We start from the raw sequence: 24,010 nt of genomic DNA, 5'->3' as shown, positions 1-24,010 counted from the left end.
TGTTAGATAGAAATTAAGAGCTTAGTTATTGACTTCAACGTTGGCTTAAAATGTAAATGAAGCAGTGAATCAATGAAACTTTCTGAATATGGGATCAATAAAATGCGTTACAGAGATAAGTATGATATTGCGTTGAAGCTGCACAGAATATTAGTGTGGACACTAAGCTGTGACTAAAACCACTCAAAGAATTAATAAAAACAATAAAATATTGAAGAAAAAGGTAAAAGTAAGAATAACATTTGATTAAGTTTAGTAAATCATAAAATTCATTGTAGAGATATTATTGTTAGAAATCTAATAAAGACATGACATATGGTTGACAAAGGCTGTTGTTGAGGAACGGCTTGCAAAATATAAATTACATCTTGAAGGTACCACGTTAAAGAGTAAAGTATTTCAAATTGCTACTGGATAAATATATAAATGACATGTTTAATTGTGAGTTATGTAATTTACTTTTTAGTAACAGGCTTGTAATTACTAGTTGAGGGTCTCTTATGGTCACAGAGGGTAATGTCTTGCATCCCATCACTGCATATTCAATAACATTAAATTGTTATAGGATGTGGCAGAGAATAGCTACAATAGGCATGCAGGTCGCGAAAAATACACCAGCAGGAGCAGTTTGGATATGTGAGAGCTGCAATAAGAGTCTTCGGTTGGAAAGAATTCGATCAGACACGGAAAGAAAGTAAATGACAAATGGTGAAATTGTCAACTAGTGTTACATAGAAAATTAGCAGCATAATTATTGACTTCAACGTTGGCTTAAAATGTGAATGAAGCAGTGAATGAATGAAACTTTCTGAATATGGGATTGTGATTCAATGCTGACAATTCCAAGTCAGGGTGATGAGAGTTTAATTGTAGAAAATTGTACTGTAGAGTATGAAAGAATTATCTGTATAAATACGTATGTAATTCTTAAGAATATATAAGAGCACTTGGTCAAAACATACGAGGATAGGATCATGCAATAATTAAATCTAATTTTTTCAAGAAAAATGTATAAAAGTAACAACAGGAGAAAATAAGAACAAATACAGTATTATGAGAATGATTTGACGAGAAAACGCAACAACGAAGGGCACAAGAACTAAACATAAAATGTAACTATTTTCTCTAATGAAAATTAAATATCTCACTTAGATATACAAATATTAATTAAATGGTTTAAACCTCTAGAGGATATCGTGAGTGGTTTAGAAAAAAGTTTCCTAAATACTGAATATTCTGTGAGATATAAGACAAAGTGAGACATTTCTGAGCCTAAGTAATAAGGCCACTACTTAAGTGAAGCGTTTCTGACGATTTTTTTAATATTGTCATATATAACCACAAACAAAAGTTTATTTCGAAACAACTTTCAAATAATAATAATAAAAATTATGGTATTTATGAAATTGATGTTACATTTATAACCTATATAAGTATATGTTGATGTTTTAAACTTATACTACATTTGTAGTTATATTTACCTTCTCGAGTTCTGCGTAAGCTCGATCTTTGTCGGCATGCAGTTTGGTCGTAGTAGACTGCGCCTTCTCCAGTTCTTCTCGCAAACTGTCCTGTTCTTGGTGAGAATTTTCTAGTCGGGCCTTGAGGCGATATACTTCCCCCTGAAACATAATCATAATTTATTAGTACAACTAGGTGAAAGTTAATTAAATCATTTAATATATTAGGTCAGTATAAGAAATATGATGTTTAAATAATAATTAGGCTTATTCTTCAAGTTCTTATACCATTTATAAATAGCACCATGCACGCTTTTGACATTTTCTCTCAGGAAATGATCGTGATCAAAGCATGCAGATGCCTCGTAAACGATTTATAATTGCGATGTCGAGGAAGATGTTTGGTGAAGCTGTCAATCTCTGTAAATCGTAAATCGCCTTGGAGCCCTTATATTTGCTTTTCAAACAATTGATTCACTTTATACCTTACTTGATCAATACAGCATTTAGATTAAAGATCTCCCAGGCATTTGGAAGCGGAAATTATAATGATCCAAAAATCTGGGAAGTCACCAAACGAAATAAAAGCCTATAGACCTGTAACATCGCTGCCAGTAATACCTAAGGTTTTTGAAAAACTCCTATTGAAAAGAACAAAACCGATCATAGAGTGAAAAAACCTATTACCAACACACCGGTTTGGGTTTACTAACCAGCATTCAACAATTGACCAGATCCGGAGAATAACAGATGTTAAAAATTTACGAAAGTAAAAAAGTATGCTCAGTTATATTCTTAGACGTAGCACAAGCCTTTGATAAAGTTTGGCATTAAGGCCTTGTTAATAAACTACAGAAAATGTTACCAAAACAACACACCGAACTATTAAAATCGTATATTACAACCAGAATATTTAGAGTCAAACAAGAAGAAGCTTACTCTAAAATAAAAGGAACTAAAGCAGATGTACCACAAGGAAGTGTATTGGAACCAATGTGTTATCTACTCTAAACTTATGATATACCACAAATAAAGAATTTTACGATGGCTACATTTGCTTATGATACCGCGATTATGGCTGTCGGAGGCAATAGTGAAGAAGCCTAACGAAAATAACAACAGGCAAGTGACAATATAAATAATTGAATACAAGCTTGGAAAATTAAAATTAATGAAAGTAAATCTGGACATGTGCAGTTCACCTGTAAACAGACAGTACAATCACCAATAACATTAAATAATACTATCATTCCATATAGCAATAATGCTAAATATCTTGGAATGATTCTTGATGCAAAACTTCACTGGAAGGAATATATAAAGAAGAAAAGAAAAGAGCTGGAATTGAAATAAAAGAAAATATACTGGCTAATGGGAAGAAAATCACAATTATCAGTACATAATAGATTGCTATTTTGTAAGCAAATACTGAAACCTATATCGACATAGGGAGTTGAATTATGGAGATGATCTGCAAATAGTAACATAAACAAAATACAATTTGTTAATACTGATTACCTACATCGAGACCTTCAGATACCCACAGTCAGTCAATAAATCAAGAGAATTGTCTGGGGCAAAAACTCCATTCTCATGAAAATATTGAAGTATTGCAGCTTTTGGATACCACCAGAACAGGACACAGACTCAAAAGAATCATACCATCTGACCTTGTAGAGTATTGTTTAGTGAGGTGCATATAATAAAAAATACAGCAGTGATTTGTATAAACATTATTTCACCAGAGAATGAGATAGGGCCGATGGGTCCTCCTAGTTATATACCTAGATTTAAGTTATCATAACGACCAATTGTAGGTTAGACGGAAACGACTAGTAATAATGTAATAATTGAATAATTAAAAACTTTACATCTTGGTTGCTCACAGCTGATGATTTCAGCCAAAGTCCCTTTTGAATTAATAAAACATTTATGGGTCACAGAAATGTTTAAAAGTCCCAAACATTCAGTGACGCGGAAAATAATTAGCGATTAGCTGGGAAGTTGATGCATTCAATGTATAGCATACATTTTACTTTCCGAGTACTGTGAGTAGTTTCCGAGCTTAATGGGATAAAGCTGGCTTCTCCACTTGGTTCAATTTTTCACCAAGACGTATCAAAAGTAATGGAATTATGGTTGTAACTAGCGTTTTTATATTTTTCAAGATTATTTATCAATGTAATAGGACGAAAAGGAAAACAATTTGGTTGATAAATTGTAAAATACTATGAGGTAATGCTCTTTTTGATTATCATTTGAGATTTTCTAACACTCGCTGTGCTTGTTAAAGGCATTTAAATATTAATATTGTTTCAGTGAAATTTCACCGAATAATTGTAAAATATTCTCGATTAAATGATTACATTTCTTTGCAAACATTTTTAAAAATCCAAAGAACGCTAAAATATAAAACTAATTGCATAATTGAAACTGAAACTATCCATTGCAGCATAATAGAATCATATAATTATTTCGTCCGTCTTCTTTTCCAAAAATAAGACGAGAAGGTGTACGTATACCTCCATACCACTTATGGCATGCTTGGAAAATAACACAAAAAAAGTCATAACACATTCGAATGAATTATTAATTACATTTATTATAGTAGATCATTGATATTTATATCATTTTTTCGTATATTCAAACTGACACTATAATTGAAAAGTTTAATTTTACACTGTCACTGGCCAATTAAAATTTATTTAAAATTAACTGATCTATAGCACAGAAATGCAAACAATTATCTTTGACGTTTTTCTCTCAAAACTAATGCAGGAAGGTATCTTATATCTCCGTTTTACGTCACCAATGGAAAAATATTTGAAGCGTGAAAAGCGTAACTAAAAGAGTAATTACTATTTTCATTGGACTATCTTTTGACTATATATTGACTTTTTATCAACCGATTGTCAAATATTCATCGGATAGTCCCAACGCTAGCTTCAACCAAAAAATAATAAAAGGTGATGGATTAAAATGACACAAGTATTATTGATAAGGCTTTAAAATTTCTATAAATAAATTCTCGCTTTGAATAACAGAAAATCAAGTTTACTACTAATTTATCATTCATTCTACTACGATTCCGGATGTACTCAGAATCACGAATTATATTCCAGATATCCAGGCAAACATTGCGAGACCGAAATCTCCCTTTATCGGCCATTTCTCCCCCGCATATTCCATTTATTTATAAAACAGCAACCATCAGCTAATCCATAAATTATGAACTGTTAGCTTGACCAGAACTTTTATTTCTCGGAGTATTTTCTAGCCGACAAAGTTGTAGTAGACTATCGACGAATGTCTGTTGAGAAATGTATTAATGGAAACGGGCGAAGTTTATTTTATGTTCGTTGGAAATTCAACCAAATTTTAATAGGAAAAAATCTGGGAGTTTTGATTCTATTCAGGTTATTTATTTAATTATATATACATTTTAACTAAAACATACTTTTTTCAATACAAACGTTTCATTTATATATACAAATAGTTAATAAAGACGAGATAAAGCGATATCGTAAAGGGCTATCACAAAAACAGAACTGGTTCTGGTATCTCGAACGTCGTACCAATAGTAATTTAAAAGGTTTAATGCATCGAACCATCCTGAGATGCCTAAAGAAGTTGTAAAATATTTAGGGGGGCATTTCCAAAGCTTAAACATACAGCTTAAAGAAAACAAAACGGCGATTTGATTTAAATTCTGCCTGCTCTCGTCTGCTTGTCTCCTCTCCTTTTGAGCTCCTTGAAATATCATTAGTATGATTTACATAACTACCTTCCAGACAATTGATACGAGACTTATACCTCGATAGTTTTTACAATGTTTACTATTTTATTTTGGAATATGGGATTTAATATTGATATTCGGGAACAAAAGAAAGTTAGTTGGCACCAAATCAGGACTGTACGAGGAATGGCCCATCAATCAGACGTTTTGGCCAGCCAAATAGATGATTGTTTCGGCCGATATGTGAGAGCTTGAATTTGCAAGATGATAAATGTTCCTTTTTTCGTATTTAACCAAGCAATTCTAATAATAAAATGGTTGTGTACCAGAATTCACAATTCTAATTTGTTTTAACGGCACAATTGCCACATGGCTAGTTATTCGGAAGAAACACGTGACGATTAACTTCAATTATTTTGCGATGAACAATTCTTGTCGGATTTGACTCATCATAGAAGACCTATACAGTGAGATAACAAGTTTGGTTGTACAGCGATTGTATTTCTTGGTCATTTGCTTGCACCTATTCGCCCGAGCATCTTTCTAAGATTTTATTAAATTATACGGAATCCAACATGATCAAGTAAATAGTCATACAATATTTTATTGACGCTTCTCATACTAATACCAAGAATAACTCAGTGCTACGGTAAGTCGCTATCTTCTAATATTATTTCCTACGCAGTGTCAATGGCTTCTGGCACAACTGGTTTTGGGCGATCTTTCGTCCTTCAGCGAACAATGGTCACAATTATATTCGTTATACCAACCCTTCGCGGCTCTCAAAGATAAGGCTTCATTGCCAAAAGTTGATCGATCCTGTCTCGATAACTCACGTCGAAAATTGTAAAAGTCATCATACGAAAATGTTCACTATTTGTGGAGTTAACTCTAACTAACTTACTAGTTAACTAACTTATTTTCATAGAGATAAAATTTTTAAGTCGCTGTAAAAACTACAAGTAAACTTATGTAAAAATATATCTACAGTACAAAGCCTTGAAAAAACCATTGAAGAATTAACCGTTATTATTCATAGTACAATGTTCAGAGGACGCCAATAAAGCAATGCCTAAAAGTAACACAATCCTAAGAATATCAAAGATAAAATAAAAGGAAAAAGAAGACTTGGTATAACACAACCCAAGAGACAAAACCGTATTAAATAAATGTTCGAAAGAACTGAATACTAACATAGAAATGTTCACAAACAACGATCTCCAGAAATATTTGTCAGCAACAACACCCATAGTAGACCCCAATTTTTCGCTGTGGAAAGCAACAATAACCATAAAGTAGCACAGGAGAGTGGGCAAGATCAAATAGTGAGGGCCAGTACCTTTGCTATTTATTTAACTATAGTGTTTCAGTTATTTTTGGAATTCCATCAGGGGTATACAGCCTAAGTCGAAGAAGCCTTAAGTCATCTCTGCAACTGTACCGATCGTTGAAAAGCGTGCATCCTAAAGAGGTTATAAGAGACGCTTAAGAACTCTTAAGGAAGGAAAATCACCAAGTTGCGAGGGAATCATGAGCTTCGTTAAAATATGTAATGCCTGCTAAAATCTTGAAAATTGCCGTGACAATGGAAAATTTCCCAAGTCGTAATGGTAACCAAACCAGGCAAACCAACACAGGATATGTCCTCGTATAGACCCATAAACCTCCTCCAAGTAATCGGTTAAATAATGGAAAAACTTATTCTAAACAGAATGAAGAAGCATCTAACCAACATAATCCTCATTCACCAAGTTGGGTGGGTGAGGATCATGGAACAGTCATGGAAAGTACACAGTAGGGGTGTTGGCCATCGAAAAAAATATCGATATTTTCAAAAATATAAATATCGATATATCGTTTTCGATATTTTTAAACAAATACCGATGTATCGGAGAACCAAATATCGATATTTGTAACAAGTATAAAAAATATCGATATTTTACAAAAAATGTATCAATAATGTTAAGAAAAGATAAATTAAATAACCTTTAAAATTAAATACCAAAAATTACTAAAATTCATTGAATTTAAAAATAAGTACTTATTTTAAATTATATTTAATTTATTTTGAAAAATACCGATATATCGAAATAATGGCCAAAAAATATCGCCCAAGTATTTTTTTTTTCGAAAAATATCGATATATCGATATGTGATTTTTTTTTCAGGAAATATCGATATACAGCATCGTATACAAGTGGACAAGTTTGGAAGGTGGACTATACTGCTGTGCTGCCTTCTTGTATATAAGCCAAGCATTCGGCGATGTCAGATACAATGGATTAGCATACAAAATAAAAAAGATGCTTTCACATCCATGATCAAGTATAATTTTTTTAAATTTAATTAATACATTGTTACTAGTCGTTTCCGTCTAAGCTACAATTTGTCTTTATGATAAATTAAATCTAGGTATATTACTACGAGGACCCTTCCTATGATCGGTTTTATTCTTTTCAACAGGATATTTTCAAAAACCTTAGTTATTACTGATAGCAGTGACATAGCTCTATAAGCTTTTATTTGGTTTGGTGACTTCCCAGGTTTTGAGATCATTATAATTTTCGCCATCTTCCAAATGCCTGGGATATGTTTTAATCTAACTGCTGTATTAATCAAGTTAGTGAGTTTTATAATACCCTTTCTTGATAGTATTTGCAGTAATTTTCCTGTTATTAAATCGTAGCCTGGCGATTTCCTGGGGTTAATGTCAGTTTTAATAACATTGAATAGCTCTTTCGGCGTGACTAATTCAATCGTCGAATTTTGAATTTCTATGGCCGGCAAATTATGTTCAATATTAATATTCGTTTGGTTTGAAAGATTTTTCTAGATATTCAACAATTGCTGCTGCTTTTTGATGATTGTCACGTGCCCAATTCCCACATAGGTCTCTTATAGGTGGACTGTGTAGATATGAGCGCTTTAGATAGTTGGTGGCTTTTCAGAGTGAGTAATCAGTTTCTTTGTCATCTGTTAAATTTCTCAGATAGTCACTGTCGCCCTTTCAGAGCAGTCTGGCCCAAAAAATATTTCATTCCAATCTGAGCAAAACCGAGAAATAGTTTAACCAATGGAAAATAAAGGCAAGCCAAACCAAGTCCACTCCTTTCACTTATACTTTGAGAAGAAAAACCTCCCTGTCGGTAAAATTATGCAACGAACACATACTGCAGGAGGAACATATAAAAGATGTGAGTCTATATTTGCATCGTAGGTTAATTTGATAGAAACACATCTGGACAAAGCGGAGACAACTTGACAGCAAACAAAAAATTGTAAATGCTACAAATTGTGCTCAAAAGACTGAAAGTTTTGAAGAATGTATGGATAAAAGACCAAACTTCCAATTAGACTCAGACTCAGAATAATTAAATAACAACCCACGTGTAATTAATTGTATTTTAATAAATAATATTATATTTATTCCTTACTTCATTTATTGTGTGTTTTTGTTTACCCGTTAAGGAAAAATCTCAAACAATAACAAAATCTGACTTAAAAATTTTGTAAACACAACAGGGTAATATAAAACTTTCCTAATGGCATCCCAAACATAAAAGTAACCTCATCCGTTCAGTTTAATATTTTTCTCAGTTCAACTTCTGACATTCGCCGACAGTGTACCGCAACTTTATCGACGGGGCAGGAGTTTCGGTCAAGCAAAGAGTTCGCACAATTTATGGAGTAGCCTGGCATTTGCTGTTCTATAAATAAGCGGATATGCGGGGAAACGACGAGCGATAAAAAGAGATTTCGGTCCCAGGATGTCTGTCTGGATATCTAGACCGAGGTTTTCCGATATTTGTTTGTCCCCGATATGTATATCGCCGTCAAAATAATGTTGAATTAATGCATGGAATTTGAGATTATTATACGTTTTTCACATATTGATAATATTTTATATAATTATGGTATAATATTTTTTGAGCTTGGGTAAAATTAAAGATATTAAAAAAATAATTGTGAGAAAATAACATTGAGCATAACCAAATCTTATTGTCTGGAAGAATAATATTAAATATACTTAGTACACTATTAGCTTATAAACATAAGTCATTACTTTTATTACTTTGTACTTGCAAAGAAGAACGGTATTAAATTCGTATGATTTGCTTTGCTTCTTCTAATTTCCTGAGTGTTGTCTAATTGATCTATTGCTTCCATGTTGCTGTAATTTAGTAACCTTATTTCATACTTTAAAATTAACATCTTCAATAGCTTCGTCAATACATTTGATAGTATCGATTAGCTACAAGAATTGGTAATTAATAAAATTAACATCTTCAATAGCTTCGTCAATACATCTGATAGTATCGATTAGCTACAAGAATTGGTAATTAATCGAAAAATTTTGTTTTATCATTATTAGATTACTGTTTTATATTTTAGTACAACCCCACAATTGTACTCAAGCATACAAATTGGAAATCGCCGTTTTGTAAAATACTACGTTAAGTGAAAACAGGAACTAAAATGGATAACAGGAATATGATATTTAAAGGTATTGTATTTGGTCATAATTTCTCATCGTTACATCTAAGAAATAAGCACACATGAAAGACATCTTGGTGAGTAAATATCACTAGTTTTGAAAACAATATGCCAAAAACCATTTGGCAAAAGAGTATTGATTTCTGCAAAAATGTAAAAAATCTTTAAAAAAACAAAGCAATATTCATGTTGCAACTAAATTCAGAAAAACTGCAGCTGAACTGTATCGAATAATAATATAAAAAATTGCTAACCAGTTTATTGGTAAGAGAGCGTATTTAGACTGACCAAACCAAACCAAACTTAACCAGAAAAAATCAACCCATTAGATGTTACTCAGCAAGACATATATCATTAATTTAAAGCCTTGCAAAAACCTAGGGAAGAAGGAATTTGACTACCACATGAACTAAAGCTTAGATGCGCTGAAAGGCGTTTTTTTTACATGAAAACAATTAATTCAAGGATTGACAAGAAAACATAATAGAGACGAATTTACTGTGGCAAATCCAAGCGGTAAAAATTGTGGCGATATACCGGCTACGAATAACATTAGAAACATTTAATGAGCCAACTTTCCTTTTATGAATCGTGGCCAAAGCCCGAAGATGCTTTACAATAAAAGCCGCCAAGTGTTTTTTTGATTTAGAAAGGAATTATTGCCCCGTACAGTTATATTAAAGTATATTTATCTCAATCTTATATTCCAATAAACTAATATGGACAGATAAAAATTTGCCCCATTTAATAGTAAATCACTTGATTATTCTCAACAATTGTATATAGGTTAACCTCCATTACTTGAAGACCTATCAATTTTAAGAAACATTGTGGCAACATATGCAACTTACCTTGTCACGAGGACTCAATATCAGGCATAACAAACTTCCAACTTCATCTCAACAAAACTTATTTGTGGTTGAAAACTTGGTGTATTAAGAGGAATAAAATAAGATCTATTCACTTTGCGTAGTAGGAAATCTTCTTTAATAAATATATCATAATTATTATGAACCGCAATCAGAGAATGTTAAATATCAAGGAAATATTTACTAGTAATACGTAAACTACTTGGGATTAAATTGAACTAGATTTATTGTCTTATAGGGTGTAAATCGAAATTATTCTTAGATTAAAAATTATTGTATGTTATTGTGTAATTCTTAGTCCTGTTTAGACGTATGATATCGAATTGTGGGATACTACTATCAAATACAACAAAACCGTCCTTCAGAGTTTCCAAAACGAAGAGTTTCAGCTTCAACAAATTAATTCAGTGTGGCATCCCCTGGAATCCACAACGAAAATGATCCAGAATGGTAATGTAAACCAGTTTGAAAGATTGTCAAGGCACCTACATAAATATGCACTCACCAAATAGTTAAATGTGCACAGTGTAAATGAAGTACGTAGGCTGAAACGTGTATTGCCATTCGACCTGATTAATAGATACGCATAATGATGTTTGGAGAGTAACATACATTAGTAATTAAAACGTAAAATTTTTTAAATTTATGTAGGACATCGCCTCCTGAAGCGATCTTTTAAGTGCCATTAACATTCACACTCACAAAATATATAGGGGGTAGACAAAACAATATCAACACCATACAGTATAATACAATTTGTTAACCGCACTGTCTTAGGGTTAATGACGTGATGCGTATGTATTGCTCAGTTTACATGTTAAAATTTGTTGGTTATATTTTAGTGTGTTATATACCTTGTTCTTGAGTAATTTAAATGAGTGACAGAGACCGACGAAGATTAAAGAGGACCCTGAACAGACAACATAAAATCCCCGTGGCAAAAGTTACAGTAAAACAGAAAGTTCAGGGGCAGAGATATTTTATGAAATCTAATATTTTATGAATATAGGCGAGAACTAACTAGTTTAGTTTGAGCATCGATAATTTATTCACAACAGTAAGATCATATCAATACTTTGATAGCCTTATTGAAATTAACATCTTAAAGTTTTCAGTAGTTCTGCCATTTTGATTTATCTTAGCATAACAGGTCAAATAAAAAGTCCCCGGCCTACCCTAGTAAAATAAATTTTTTTGGTAAAATTAGTTTTTTATCAACATAATTCCCTTCAAGGGTAATACACTGATTATAGCGGTGCTCCAACTTCTCGATACCATTTCTGTAGTACGATTTGTCGTTTGCGATCACCTCTATTCGACGAAAATTTCTTCCCAGCGAGCATTCTTTTGAGATCTGAGACAGGAAATAGTCGCTGGTGGCCAGATATGGAGAATACGGTGGATAAGGAAGCAATTCGAAGCTCAATTCATGGATTTTTGCCATCGTTTTCACTGACTTGTGACACGGTGCATTGTCTTGGTGAAGCAATACTTTATTTTTCTTCAAATGCGACCGTTTTTTAGCGATTTGTTCCTTCAAACGGTCCAGTAACACTACGTAATGGTCGCTGTTAATGGCCTATCCTTTTTCAAGGTACTCAATGAAAATTATTCTATGCGCATCCCAAAATATAGACGCCATAAACTTGCCAGCCGACTGTAGCGTTTTCCCACGTTTTGGAGCGTGTTCATCGTGTTCAGTCCACTAGAATGACTGTCGATTGGACTCTGGAGTGATATCATGGAGCCATGTTTATCCATTGTCACATATCGATGCAAAAACTTGAGCTCGCGCGGCACCCACTTCGCACAGAGCTTTCTCACACCCAAATATTCGTGAATGATATGATGTACACGCTCAGTTGATATCTTTAGGGTGTCAGCTATTTTAATCAATTTCAATTTACGGTCATTCAAAATCATTTTATGGATTTCTTAAATGTTTTCGTCGGTAATAACCTCTTTTGAGCGCCCACTGCGTTCACTGTCTTCGGTGCTCATTTCACCATACCTTAACTTAGCATACTAATCCTTGATGGTTGATTTGCCTGTGGTAGTGTCCGGAAACTCGGCATCAAAAAAATGTTTTGCTTCAACTGTATTTTTTCCCTTCAAAAAGTAATGTTTTATCAACACGCGAAATTCCTTTTTATCCATTTTTTTCACAATAACAAAAGTTGCTTCACTCAAAATGCTATAATTCACAAACGAATCATCCGACAGCTGTCAAATTTATGCACGCATCTTTTGAGGGTTAGAGCTAACTAAAAGACATATGGCTTTCATTCTAATAGTGCGATCTATGTGTCAGGTCGGGTACTTTTTAATTGATCTGTTATATAAGGCACTCATTTCAATAATACTATGGTCACAGTTAACAAGTGGCGATTATGTTATATTAGGGTACTCTTTAAAATTATTACCTGCCTTTATTAATTTTTTCGTCAAATTGTATTTACAATGTTATTATTTTGTTATTTGCAGGATATTTAGAAAGCTAAAATTCATAGAAGGGCTGCGATTTCGAAACTCTTTAAAATGGAAGCCAACGCTAAGCTGCTAAAGAAATAGTGCAACTATAATAAAACTAGGACACTTGCTGGTTGGAAGAATGTAGCATATTGTGATGAATCATCGTTTGTAATAGGTGGAGGTTGCGTTATGACTTCGGCAGCAATATCATGATATTAAGCTGATTCAGCACATCATTGGCCGGATTACTGCGAGTGCGTATCTCGATGTCCTCAGTGATAAAGTTCTTATTCTGACTAGCATATTGCTGTCAAACACTGATATATTCAATGATACTGCGCCCATATATATAGCCCAAAAGTATCAAATATAATCCCTGGCCATCTCCAACATCATTGAAGCATTTAGCGGAAATTTCAAAATAAGAATAAGACAACATTTCGACGAAAACTATTTAGACATTCTACGAATCTGTTTCGCGAAGAATTGTAGCTGTTTCAGAAAGTAAGGGGTAGCTGAGCACCTTATTAATAAATAAATATTGTGTATATGCCAGGTGCCCATATGCTTTTGTCTATCTTCTTTGCTTATAAGTGCGCTATAGATTGTTGAATTCTTGGAGAATAACAAAAACCTAAATTCTAAAATAAAAAATAGTATTTACCTGTGACTTTTCCAATTTTTCCTGCAACGCTTGAGCCTCGGAGCGGGCTCTCTCGCTATCTGCTTGGGTAACTCGCAGTTCCGCTTGACACCTTCTGAGGTCGGACGAGGTCTTATCCGCCCTCTCGTGCGCCCGATCCAACTCGTGCGAACTACTGTAGATGTTGGTACCAAAGCGGGTGGTTTTGCTTTGAGCCAGTTCCAGGTCCTGCCTTAAGCGCTCATTTTCCAACTCCAGACGAGCTATTCTCTGTCTGGCCGCCTCGTAGTCGTCACCGCGTCGCCCGAACTCCATCGCCTTATCGAGTTCGGCCTTTGATTTACCTGTAATTAAAATGTTCTCGTTTAGGTTTCATAAAATTAAGTGTACTTCCAGATAATAGCTGTTTGATTGAGGTCTACGTAAACTGTACTTCAGTTATTAATTATTTCCGAAGGTATAGAAGACAAAAAGAGCAAATTTTAAATATATTAGATGTACAAATATGTTTCTACAGCCTGTATAAAGAAAAAAACCATCAAATAATTATCTGAAAATTGTCTAATATATAGTCTATTCAAAATAACACTGATCTCACGTCATCAATATGTTTAATGTGTTGCCTATTTGAGTTTGTAAATTCGTTTTAGAATCAGACAATATATTCCCCCTCATTTTATTCTAATTAAGAAAAGACACAATGCTTTCTGATAAGTTCGCACATGTAACCGAAACAGCCTGTCAAAGTCGTCCAATTTTCAAACGTCTGAAAAATTCTTCAAAATATTAAACTAAAGGTTATAAACCGGCAAATTTGTTTTGTTTTAACGCTGTGGTTGTTTTAATAAATTTCAAATCGCTGCTTATTATAACCCTGATTGAGAATCCGGAAGCCAGACAGAAAAGATTGCGTTTCAAATCATTTACTTCGAATAGGAACAAGATAATGAAGGCCTCCTCTTGCCAGTAAAATTCTACAGAGTGGTAAGCATTTTTACTATTAATTATTAAGTTGCTGCGATTTTGATTGAAACCATTTTTAGGGTGTTGCAGCTGCACTGAATATTAGTTTGGACACGTTAACTGAAATATAAATATGAAAAAATGAAAGAAATAACCTTGGATTCACCGAAAAGATGAATCCATCGTCATACGAAGCAGGTGACGAATCAAGATCAATTTGATGTTAGCTCTATCAGAGACCAAATATATGAAAGGTGTAAAAACAGTGTAGTTTGTTTTTAAATAAACTTAACAAAAGTATCCATATAAATCTTAGAGATATGCAGCTCTTTGTACTCTAATACTCTAATATAGGACTTAAAAGATGCAAAGATAACCCATGAAGAGGTCTAACGGAACCCCCAGACATTAAATAAAACTAAAACTAAAAAAATAAAATAATACAAATTTTTAAAGCATATAATATAATCGAGGAAGGCATGGACAGCGATTGATCAGAGTCAGAGTGGGAATACCCAATTGTCACTCATGTCAAGATGACAATAAAAATAGTGTTAAGACAACAAAAGCTGATAGAAAAGGGTAAACGTTGGAATAACAATTGATTAAGTTTTAATAGTCATAACATTTATTAATAATTCATTGCAGATATATTGTTCTTCCTGCTGGAAACTGGAATAGTTAATAACACCTTCAGCTTGGGTGCACTAAATCAGACACATTGAAGAAGAAATTGACAAATAATAGAATCATGAACAAATGTTAGATCGATTGGAAATTCACAGCTTAGTTATTCATTTGAATGAAACTTTCTGACTATAGGATTATCATTCAATGCTGACAATTTCCAAGACAGGGTGATGAGAGTGGAAACAACTAGGTCATTATGTAATTAATATACCATAACTGTAGGAAATCTTATTGTAGAATGTGAAATATTTATGTCCACGGATATATGTGTTTGTTTAGTATATACATAAGCATTTAGTTATAATGTGTGAAGAGAGAAAGAATACTAACTATTTTGCAGTTATGGTCACACAGGTAACCGAACAAAACTAAAGAGAAATACAGTGATATCAAAATGACAAGGAAACAGTGTATCGAAGGAAATATAAAGTAATCATAAATGGTAAATATGTTCTATAATGAAAGTAAAATATATTACTTGGAATTACAACTGTTAATAAGGTAGATTAGGCTCCCAGCGGATACCACTACATAAAAATGCACCTAGAACTCATACTCATAGATGGTATAGAGAAGTGTTCAAAAAGAGTGTGAATATAATAAAACACAACCGTAACCTACAAACTATTATAATTGTATATTAAATTGTAGTTTTAATTCCTTAGATAACGTATGCAATAGATACACTATAATGTTAAAATAAATTATATTAAATGACATTATTTTTCTTTTTTTTATTATATTTAATTTAGAATTTTTGTCAGACATCAGAGCCAAAATGAACTAAAACCCAGAGCTGATGCGGTAAAATTGCAATGTACTCATAGGTGGTGTGGAAAAGAGTTCAAAAAGAGTGTGAATATAATAAAACACAACCCAAATCTCCAAACTATTATAATTGTGTAATGAATTGTAGTTTTAATTCCTTAGATAACGTATGCATTAGATATACTATAATGTTAAAATAAATTATATTTGATGACATTATTTTTCTATCTTTTTTTATTATATTTACTTTAGAATTTTTGTCAGATGTCACAGCCAAAATGAACTAAAACACAGAGCTGATGCGGTAAAATTGCAATGTACTCATAGGTGGTGTGGAAAAGAGTTCAAAAAGAGTGTGAATATAATAAAACACAACCCAAATCTCCAAACTATTATAATTGTGTAATGAATTGTAGTTTTAATTCCTTAGATAACGTATGCAATAGATACACTATAATGTTAAAATAAATTATATTTGATGATATTATTTTTCTATCTTTTTTTATTATATTTAGTTTAAAATTTTTGTCAGACATCAGAGCCAAAATGAACTAAAACCCAGAGCTGATGTGGTAAAATTGCAATGTACTCATAGGTGGTGTGGAAAAGAGTTCAAAAAGAGTGTGAATATAATAAAACACAACCCAAATCTCCAAACTATTATAATTGTGTAATGAATTGTAGTTTTAATTCCTTAGATAACGTATGCATTAGATATACTATAATGTTAAAATAAATTATATTTGATGACATTATTTTTCTATCTTTTTTTATTATATTTACTTTAGAATTTTTGTCAGATGTCACAGCCAAAATGAACTAAAACCCAGAGCTGATGCGGTAAAATTGCAATGTTTTCACGTTATCATTTCAGATGCCGCGATTTCACTGTTTTTCTGAACGGACTATAGATTGCATTCTATTGAAATGATGTTCAAAGATTATCTATGAAGACATATATGATATTATAAATTTAATAGTAATATATTTCAAAACGAAACTAGATGAATATAAGGGATGGCCAACACCTAAATAAGAAAAATATAATTTTAATAACTATTTATTAGTTTTACTCACCTAATTCTGATTGAGAACTCTCTAATTTAGCTTCAATACGTTCCCTATCGTTCTGTGCTCGTTCTAATCTAGCCGTGAGTTTTTCTACTTCACTATTCAGTGCATGGATCTTCATCTTGTATTCTGCCAGTTCTCGTTCGTGTAATTCTCTCTCCTCCTGCTTTTCTTGTTCCGCTCTATCTCTGGAACCAAAAAGAAAATATGTGCATTTATTTTATTTCATGAAGCTATTGGTTTAATAACATTTTTACCCATATTAAAATATTTGTCAAGAGATATTATATTTTTGATGTTATTTTACTTTAAATGATAAATCGAGCAGAATCGAGGAATAATTTATTCTACTATAAAACTAATATTATAAGATGATCACAATAACATCCAATTAGTGATTTTTTTGTAATATGTTGTTATAATCGAAAAATGTTTAAAGGATAATGGAGCCCTAACGCAGCATCTAAACCTTTCTCCAAACCACATAAATACGCCCAAGAAATCCAACCGTTAGGAGGAATTCAGTGACACACACACGGACAGAAGAATTATATATATAAAATACCTAGATTAAAGATATTAAGAAGATAAATGGTTAGTCGGTTAGTCGGCAACCATTAGTAACAATATAACAAATAAATTTAAAAAAATATGTTATTTGTTAATATTAATATGGCTTACTATAAATGTTTATATTTAAGTTCGTAGCGCTAATTAAATAAATGATTTTTTTTCAAATATAATTCTGTTACTAGAATGCAATTAGAATGTTGAATTTTTTTTTTAATTTATTTGAGATTTTAGTTTATTCCTACCGAAGCCTACTAAACTTCATGGCAGGATTTCGCGCGTTTGCTGCTCTTGATCTCATTGCACGTCCATATTGTTAGTGTTAAGATATAAGCTGGTACATAGTACGTTTCCTTCCCTTCGGACCGGTTGCACATGACATACTTCATTTCAGCATAGCTTATCATTGCTATCAATCATTGTTATTATCGATTATATGTTGGCTATATGTTGCAATTATGGTATATTGAAAACCTGAACCATACATAAACGCCACAGAAGGTGGTTTCTGCCGGCTCTTGGTCGCAGCGTATCTAGCGTGTTTGCCTCTGGATTTTCCCTTGTACGCATTGCACGTTCATCATAGTCGGAGAAATTAGTGAATAACAAGAAAGTTGCTTATTCATTTAATTATTTTCGTGTTTAATATGTTTATCATTTGATCTCAAGATCTCGCGCGCTTAGAATTTGTTTTATTTATTTTGTAATTTATTGTGTAAGTAGTTGTTATATATCATTTATTTTGATCTATATTTTTATTTATATAATATGCTAGATTGTTTTATATTGTTATATTAAATATAATTTTATGTTACCTCCGGGTATAAAACTATTAACTAAATTAATTACATCCTTAGTATCTGGAAAGTAGCTAAAATATTAATGATTCTTAAACCAGGAAAAATACCAGAAGATGTGACCTCCTACCGACCTATAAGTTTATAAGCGATAATCTCGAAAGTTTTCGAGAAATTATACATAAAAAGCTAAACTATATAATAGAAAAAAGAAAAATTATTCCAGAACATCAGTTTGGCTTTCGCAATAAGCATGGGACTATAGAACAAGTGCATAGACTTGTAAACAAAATAAACGCTGACCTAAAGGCCAAAAGATATTGTTCGGCTACTTTTCTAGACATATCTCAGGCTTTTGACAAAGGTATACAGGCTTGCAGGTTTAACTAAAGAAACTTCTCCCTCATCCGGACTATCAGTTACTAATAGCCTATCTCACTGACAGACATTTTATTGTAAATTAAGGCGATGAACATACCGAATTAAATCCCATATATTCAGGAGTTCCGCAAGGTAGTGTAATGGATCCAGTACTGTATCTTCTGTATACGGCTGATCTACCCACCACAAAAATAACTACTGTGGCAACATATGCAGACGATACAGCAATCTTAGCATCCCATGAAGATCCAGTCACAGCATCAATAAACCTACAAACCCACCTGGAGCAAATACAATTATGGTTGAAGACATGGCGCATTAAAGCCAATGAAACAAAATCCACGCATATAACGTTTACCCTGCGTAGAAGAACATGTCCACCAGTGAATATCAATCATCGTCAACTCCCCCAAGCAGAGCATGTTAAATATCTTGGTATGCACTTAGATCGACGCCTAACCTGGAAGAAGCACACACTCTCTAAACGGAAAAAACCGGGACTAAAATTATATAAAATATATTGACTCATCGGGCGCAAATCCAAATTATCATTAGATAACAAGGTATTGCTGTACGAGTCTATACTCAAGTCCATTTGGGCATATGGAATCCAACTATGGCGTACCGCTAGCAAATCTAATATATCCATCATTCAACGGTTCCAAAATAAGGTGTTGCGTGCCATTGTTGATGCTCCGTACTATATTTCAAATAAAGTGATACAACGCGATATTCCTCTAGAACCTATAACGAGTGTAATTCAACGTGTTTGTGTCAAGTACTTCGAAAGAGTGTCAGTGCATCCCAATGTACTCGCGAATCAGCTAAATATGCAACGTGATAGTGAAGTGCATAGACCTTACGTTATGTTACCTTCGGGGTTTAAAATAATCTCTCCACTTATTTAATGTATTAACTCATTTAAAGTGGCTAACCAAATTGTCATGAAATGTGTCCACTGACAAGAAGGATATCATTTTCGGATATATAAAAGGATATATAAAATTAAGAATTATTCTGAACACAAATGAATATTTCGGTAATCTAAAGGTAGCATACAAGATACACATTTAATGCAATAATAAAAATCAATTAGAAGATGAAGTGGCATCTATGGTTGCAGTAATAGTAAGGCAAATAATAAGGCGATCCGGCAAAGCTGCAAAAGCTTTCGCTTTTCTAAGAGAGAACATGTTACAATAACTACTAAATTCTGTCTTTTTCGAACGCTTTCTTTGACAATCCTTTTGCTATGACAGGTGGCAATTATAAACATTTGCAAGCATGAAATATTGCAAATATAATGCTTAAGGTAAAGTTGAAAACAGTGGCAAGATTTGGTATCAAATATTCTGTTTTAAAAGTTCTGCGATGCCAACAACAGCTTAACGTATTAACTGGAAATATATGTATATGATACTTACTTTTAATTAATTTCGAAACAGCAATGAGTTTACACCACATACATGGACAAAGTAACCTCAGTAAAAAAACACGTCCGAATTTTATTCACATTAAAATTGTCTTTGAAATAAATACAAATATTAAATTGCTCTAAAAATAATTATAATATATTGTATATTTTAACCTTTAATATTAAAACCTTGTTGATTTTATGGGAATTGTTCGTTTGTGAAAAATAACTAAAAGATAGGGCGGCAAAATTAGGGTAAACAGGGGCAATCAATGTCAAAGGTAACATTAGTCAGAACAATGGAGGGCAAAAACGCAGGAGTTCCGGGACAATAGAGGGAGGGTCAAGTGAAAAAGAAAACAGGGTCTTTCACTCATTATTCAAAAAATAGGTTATATGTTTAGCGTATTTGGTTCTTTTAATATACTATAAAAATATAGAAAATATATTCACAGAATATATATAGTCAATTCAAAACAGTAATGATACATGTGATCAAAATGTGTCTGTCAAAAGTTGTAAATTCGTTTTACAGCCAGATATGTAACGGAATGAGCTTGCAAAAGTTGTTCGTTTGCCAAACGTCTGAAAATTCTTCAGAATATTATAATTACGGGTTATAAACCGGCAAACGATGTTTTAATAAATTTGAAATCGCCGCGGTTTTTATTGAAAATATTTTTTACGCGTTCAAGCTGCACTAAATATTAGTACGGACTGGGTCACTAAAATATCTCAAAAAATAAAAAACAATATAACCTTAAATTCACCAAAAAGAACGTGTTTATGCGAAAGAGGTGACGAATCAAGATCAGCTTGATGTTTCAGAATTCAAATATACGAAATGTATAAAAACAGTAAGTAGTTTTTTCAATCGAAACATAATTTAATACAATTATTTCAGAGAAAATTGTTAGTCTGGAAAGTATCCATAAAATCCAAAAGATATAAAGCTATTTGAGGGATGTAGAACATCCGTTCGTACATTGTTGGGTAATATAGGATTTAAGTGGTGTAAAGATAACCCACGAAGGGGTTTAATGGAACTTCCAGAGCTTTTAAAAGAATATAATTTTTAAAAACATATAATAAAATCAAGGAAGAATTATTATATCAATTTATATAATTAAGTGGCACATGAATGAATATTTCAGAATGGTACATTGGGTCACTCATGACAAGATATAGTTTAAATATAGTATAATATAATGTAAATATAGTAGATACATATAGTGTAAAGACAACAAAAGTTGATGGAAAAAGGGAAACTTTGGAATAACTATGATGGTTTTATTCCTGGTGCAGAACTTGTGTTTATCTAAGTCCAAGGGTGACTATCATAGAGAAATTAAACATAACTTGTCTTTGCAGTAATTTGAAAATCAGCTCTTAAAGAACTTGGAGGAACCATCAGTTATTGTTATGTACAATGCACCATATCTACCATATATATAGTACACTGGTGGAGAGAATCCCAACGAGTGCATCAACAGGAAATGGCATAAACTACAATGCTGACAATATATATATATATATATATATATATATATATATATATATATATATATATATATATATATATATATATATATAATAAAACAACTCTAACCTATAAATTATTGTAGCTGTATAGTTAGTAGTTTTAAGTTCTTCGATAATTTATTTATTATATGTACTATAATGTTAAAATAAATTATAATACATAACATTTTTGTTTGATTATTTTATATAAATTATAATTTTGTTATGTCAGAGCCAATATGTCACAAAAACTCAGAGTTGCTGCGACAACATTGGAACGTTTTGACAGGGCACGTGTGTCACTACTGTTTTGAATAGACTATAAATATATTTTTCACTTTAAAAATGCATTTAATGAGACAAATTGGTACAGTATATATTAATCAAAATATTTCCCAATATTTTGTGCAAGTTTCTCCCATCTTTCGCTGTTTAAATAACGACATTGGCTTGGCGGCGATTCAATAATTTTCACAATTCCTGGTATCTTAAAACCGTGTGCCAGCCGAGTCATGTTTGATAGACTTTAATAAGTGGTTAATAAAAGACGCTATGTCTGGTGAGTATATTGGATGTTGCAGAACTTCCCATTCGACTTATAACACTGTAATTTTCATACCTCAAGTGCGTGTTTTATCAGCAGGTAATACACTACACCTTGCAGATCCTACAATTATTTATGCAATAATTTTTTCCCAGAAATCAATGAAACTATCTTGCCGAAACAGTTTGGAGTGGCATTTCGTGAACTTCCGTTTTAGTCTGACCGATTGGCATACCAGTGAGAACTTAAGTTGTGTTTTCGAAATGTCTAGATTCTTTAAACCGTTCTTTTTCATCAAGATCACCACTTTTAAATCGTTGAAACGGAAACCCACAAATGCTCTGTGAATGTTCTAAAAGTGCTTGATGGGCTATTGCAGCAGATTTCTCCAAATCCATAATTAACGTTTCTATAAATTGAATAACTCACTATTACTAAATGGAAAACGATTTTTGGAAAATTATGATTCATTTTGTTGAAAGAGCAAAGACGGTGTTATTGCCAATTCGGGTATTAAATTATGAATTAGAAAAATATGTTTGATGAGAAGTTTCTTCTCGTATAAGTCTAACAAAACTATTGTTGGGAATATACGGCGAACATAATCCACTGACAAGGCGTAGGCATATTGTTTTAGATGATTTGGAACTGGTGATTTCAATATAATATCATTCATCACTTTTTCAGTTAGTGCTAACTTTCAGTAGAAAGCTGTTAAAATGTTATGATATTCTTGATGACTACTTCTTGATGAAAGAAATACCATTCAAGCGACGTAATAGCTGGAATTAACAATATTCCAAGAACTTTGCTCCATCAGAAACAACAAAAAACCGATTTGCTGACTTCGAATCTGGTCGTAGAGACACAGATGATGCAACACGTAGTGGACGTCCAAATGAGGTAGTCCAAGCAAAGACAGCGTGAGCTCACTTTTGACCAAAAACAACGACGAGTTAATGATATGGAGCAGTGTTTGAAGATGCTCAAGCATAATAAACCCCAGTTTTTGCGTCGATTTGTGGAATAATTTTCATTGGCTACCTTGAAAGAGGAAGGACCATCAACAGCAACTATTACATAGCGTTATTGGACCTTTTGAAGGGCGAAATCGCTGAAAAACGGCCGCATTTGAAGGAAATGAAAGTGCTGCTTCGCCAAGACAATGCATCGTGTCAAAAATCCATGAATTGGGCTTCAAATTGCTCTCTAGCGTATTCTCCAGATCTGCCCCAAGCGACTATTTCCTGTTATCAGATCTCGAAAGAATGCTCAATGCCAAATTTTCGTCGAATGAAGAAGTGATCGACGAAACTGAGGCCTATTTTGAAGCAAAGGACAAATCGTCGTACAAAAATGGTATCGAAAAATTGGAGGGTCGCTATAATCAGGGTATCACACTTGAAGGGAATTATGTTGAATAAAAAAAAATAATTTTGGCAAAAAAATGTGTTTTACTATGGTAGGCCGGGGACTTTTCAATTGACTTGTTCCAGCACTAATGTTAATTTACTAGATTGATAAAATAAATAATAATTTAAAAAGTTCTGACTATAAATCCTCCACCATTAACATCTTACAATGTTTGTGTTAATTATTTTCTCTTCAAACGCTAAA

General features: G+C 32.6%; 1 protein-coding gene across 4 annotated transcripts in view; it reads right to left on the bottom strand.

The window, feature by feature from the left end:
- The window catches only part of brp (ELKS/RAB6-interacting/CAST family member bruchpilot), a 272,388-nt gene that overhangs the window by 70,991 nt on the left and 177,387 nt on the right, over nt 1-24,010 (bottom strand). For all 4 annotated transcript variants that reach the window (XM_076411147.1, XM_076411149.1, XM_076411150.1 and 1 more), the window contains 3 exons: nt 17,173-17,354; nt 13,696-14,018; nt 1,482-1,622 (listed from right to left, as the gene is read on the bottom strand). In XM_076411147.1, the coding sequence (XP_076267262.1) occupies nt 1,482-1,622; nt 13,696-14,018; nt 17,173-17,354 (646 nt within the window). The remainder of the gene's footprint in view (nt 1-1,481; nt 1,623-13,695; nt 14,019-17,172; nt 17,355-24,010) is intronic.

Source organism: Rhynchophorus ferrugineus, unplaced genomic scaffold (assembly GCF_030347505.1).
Source record: "Rhynchophorus ferrugineus isolate W39M unplaced genomic scaffold, kcgeb_rfMv2 rfM8, whole genome shotgun sequence".
NCBI lineage: Eukaryota > Metazoa > Arthropoda > Insecta > Coleoptera > Curculionidae > Rhynchophorus > Rhynchophorus ferrugineus.
Note: the sequence above shows the minus strand (reverse complement) of the source record. Positions and strands in the feature narration are given on the sequence as shown.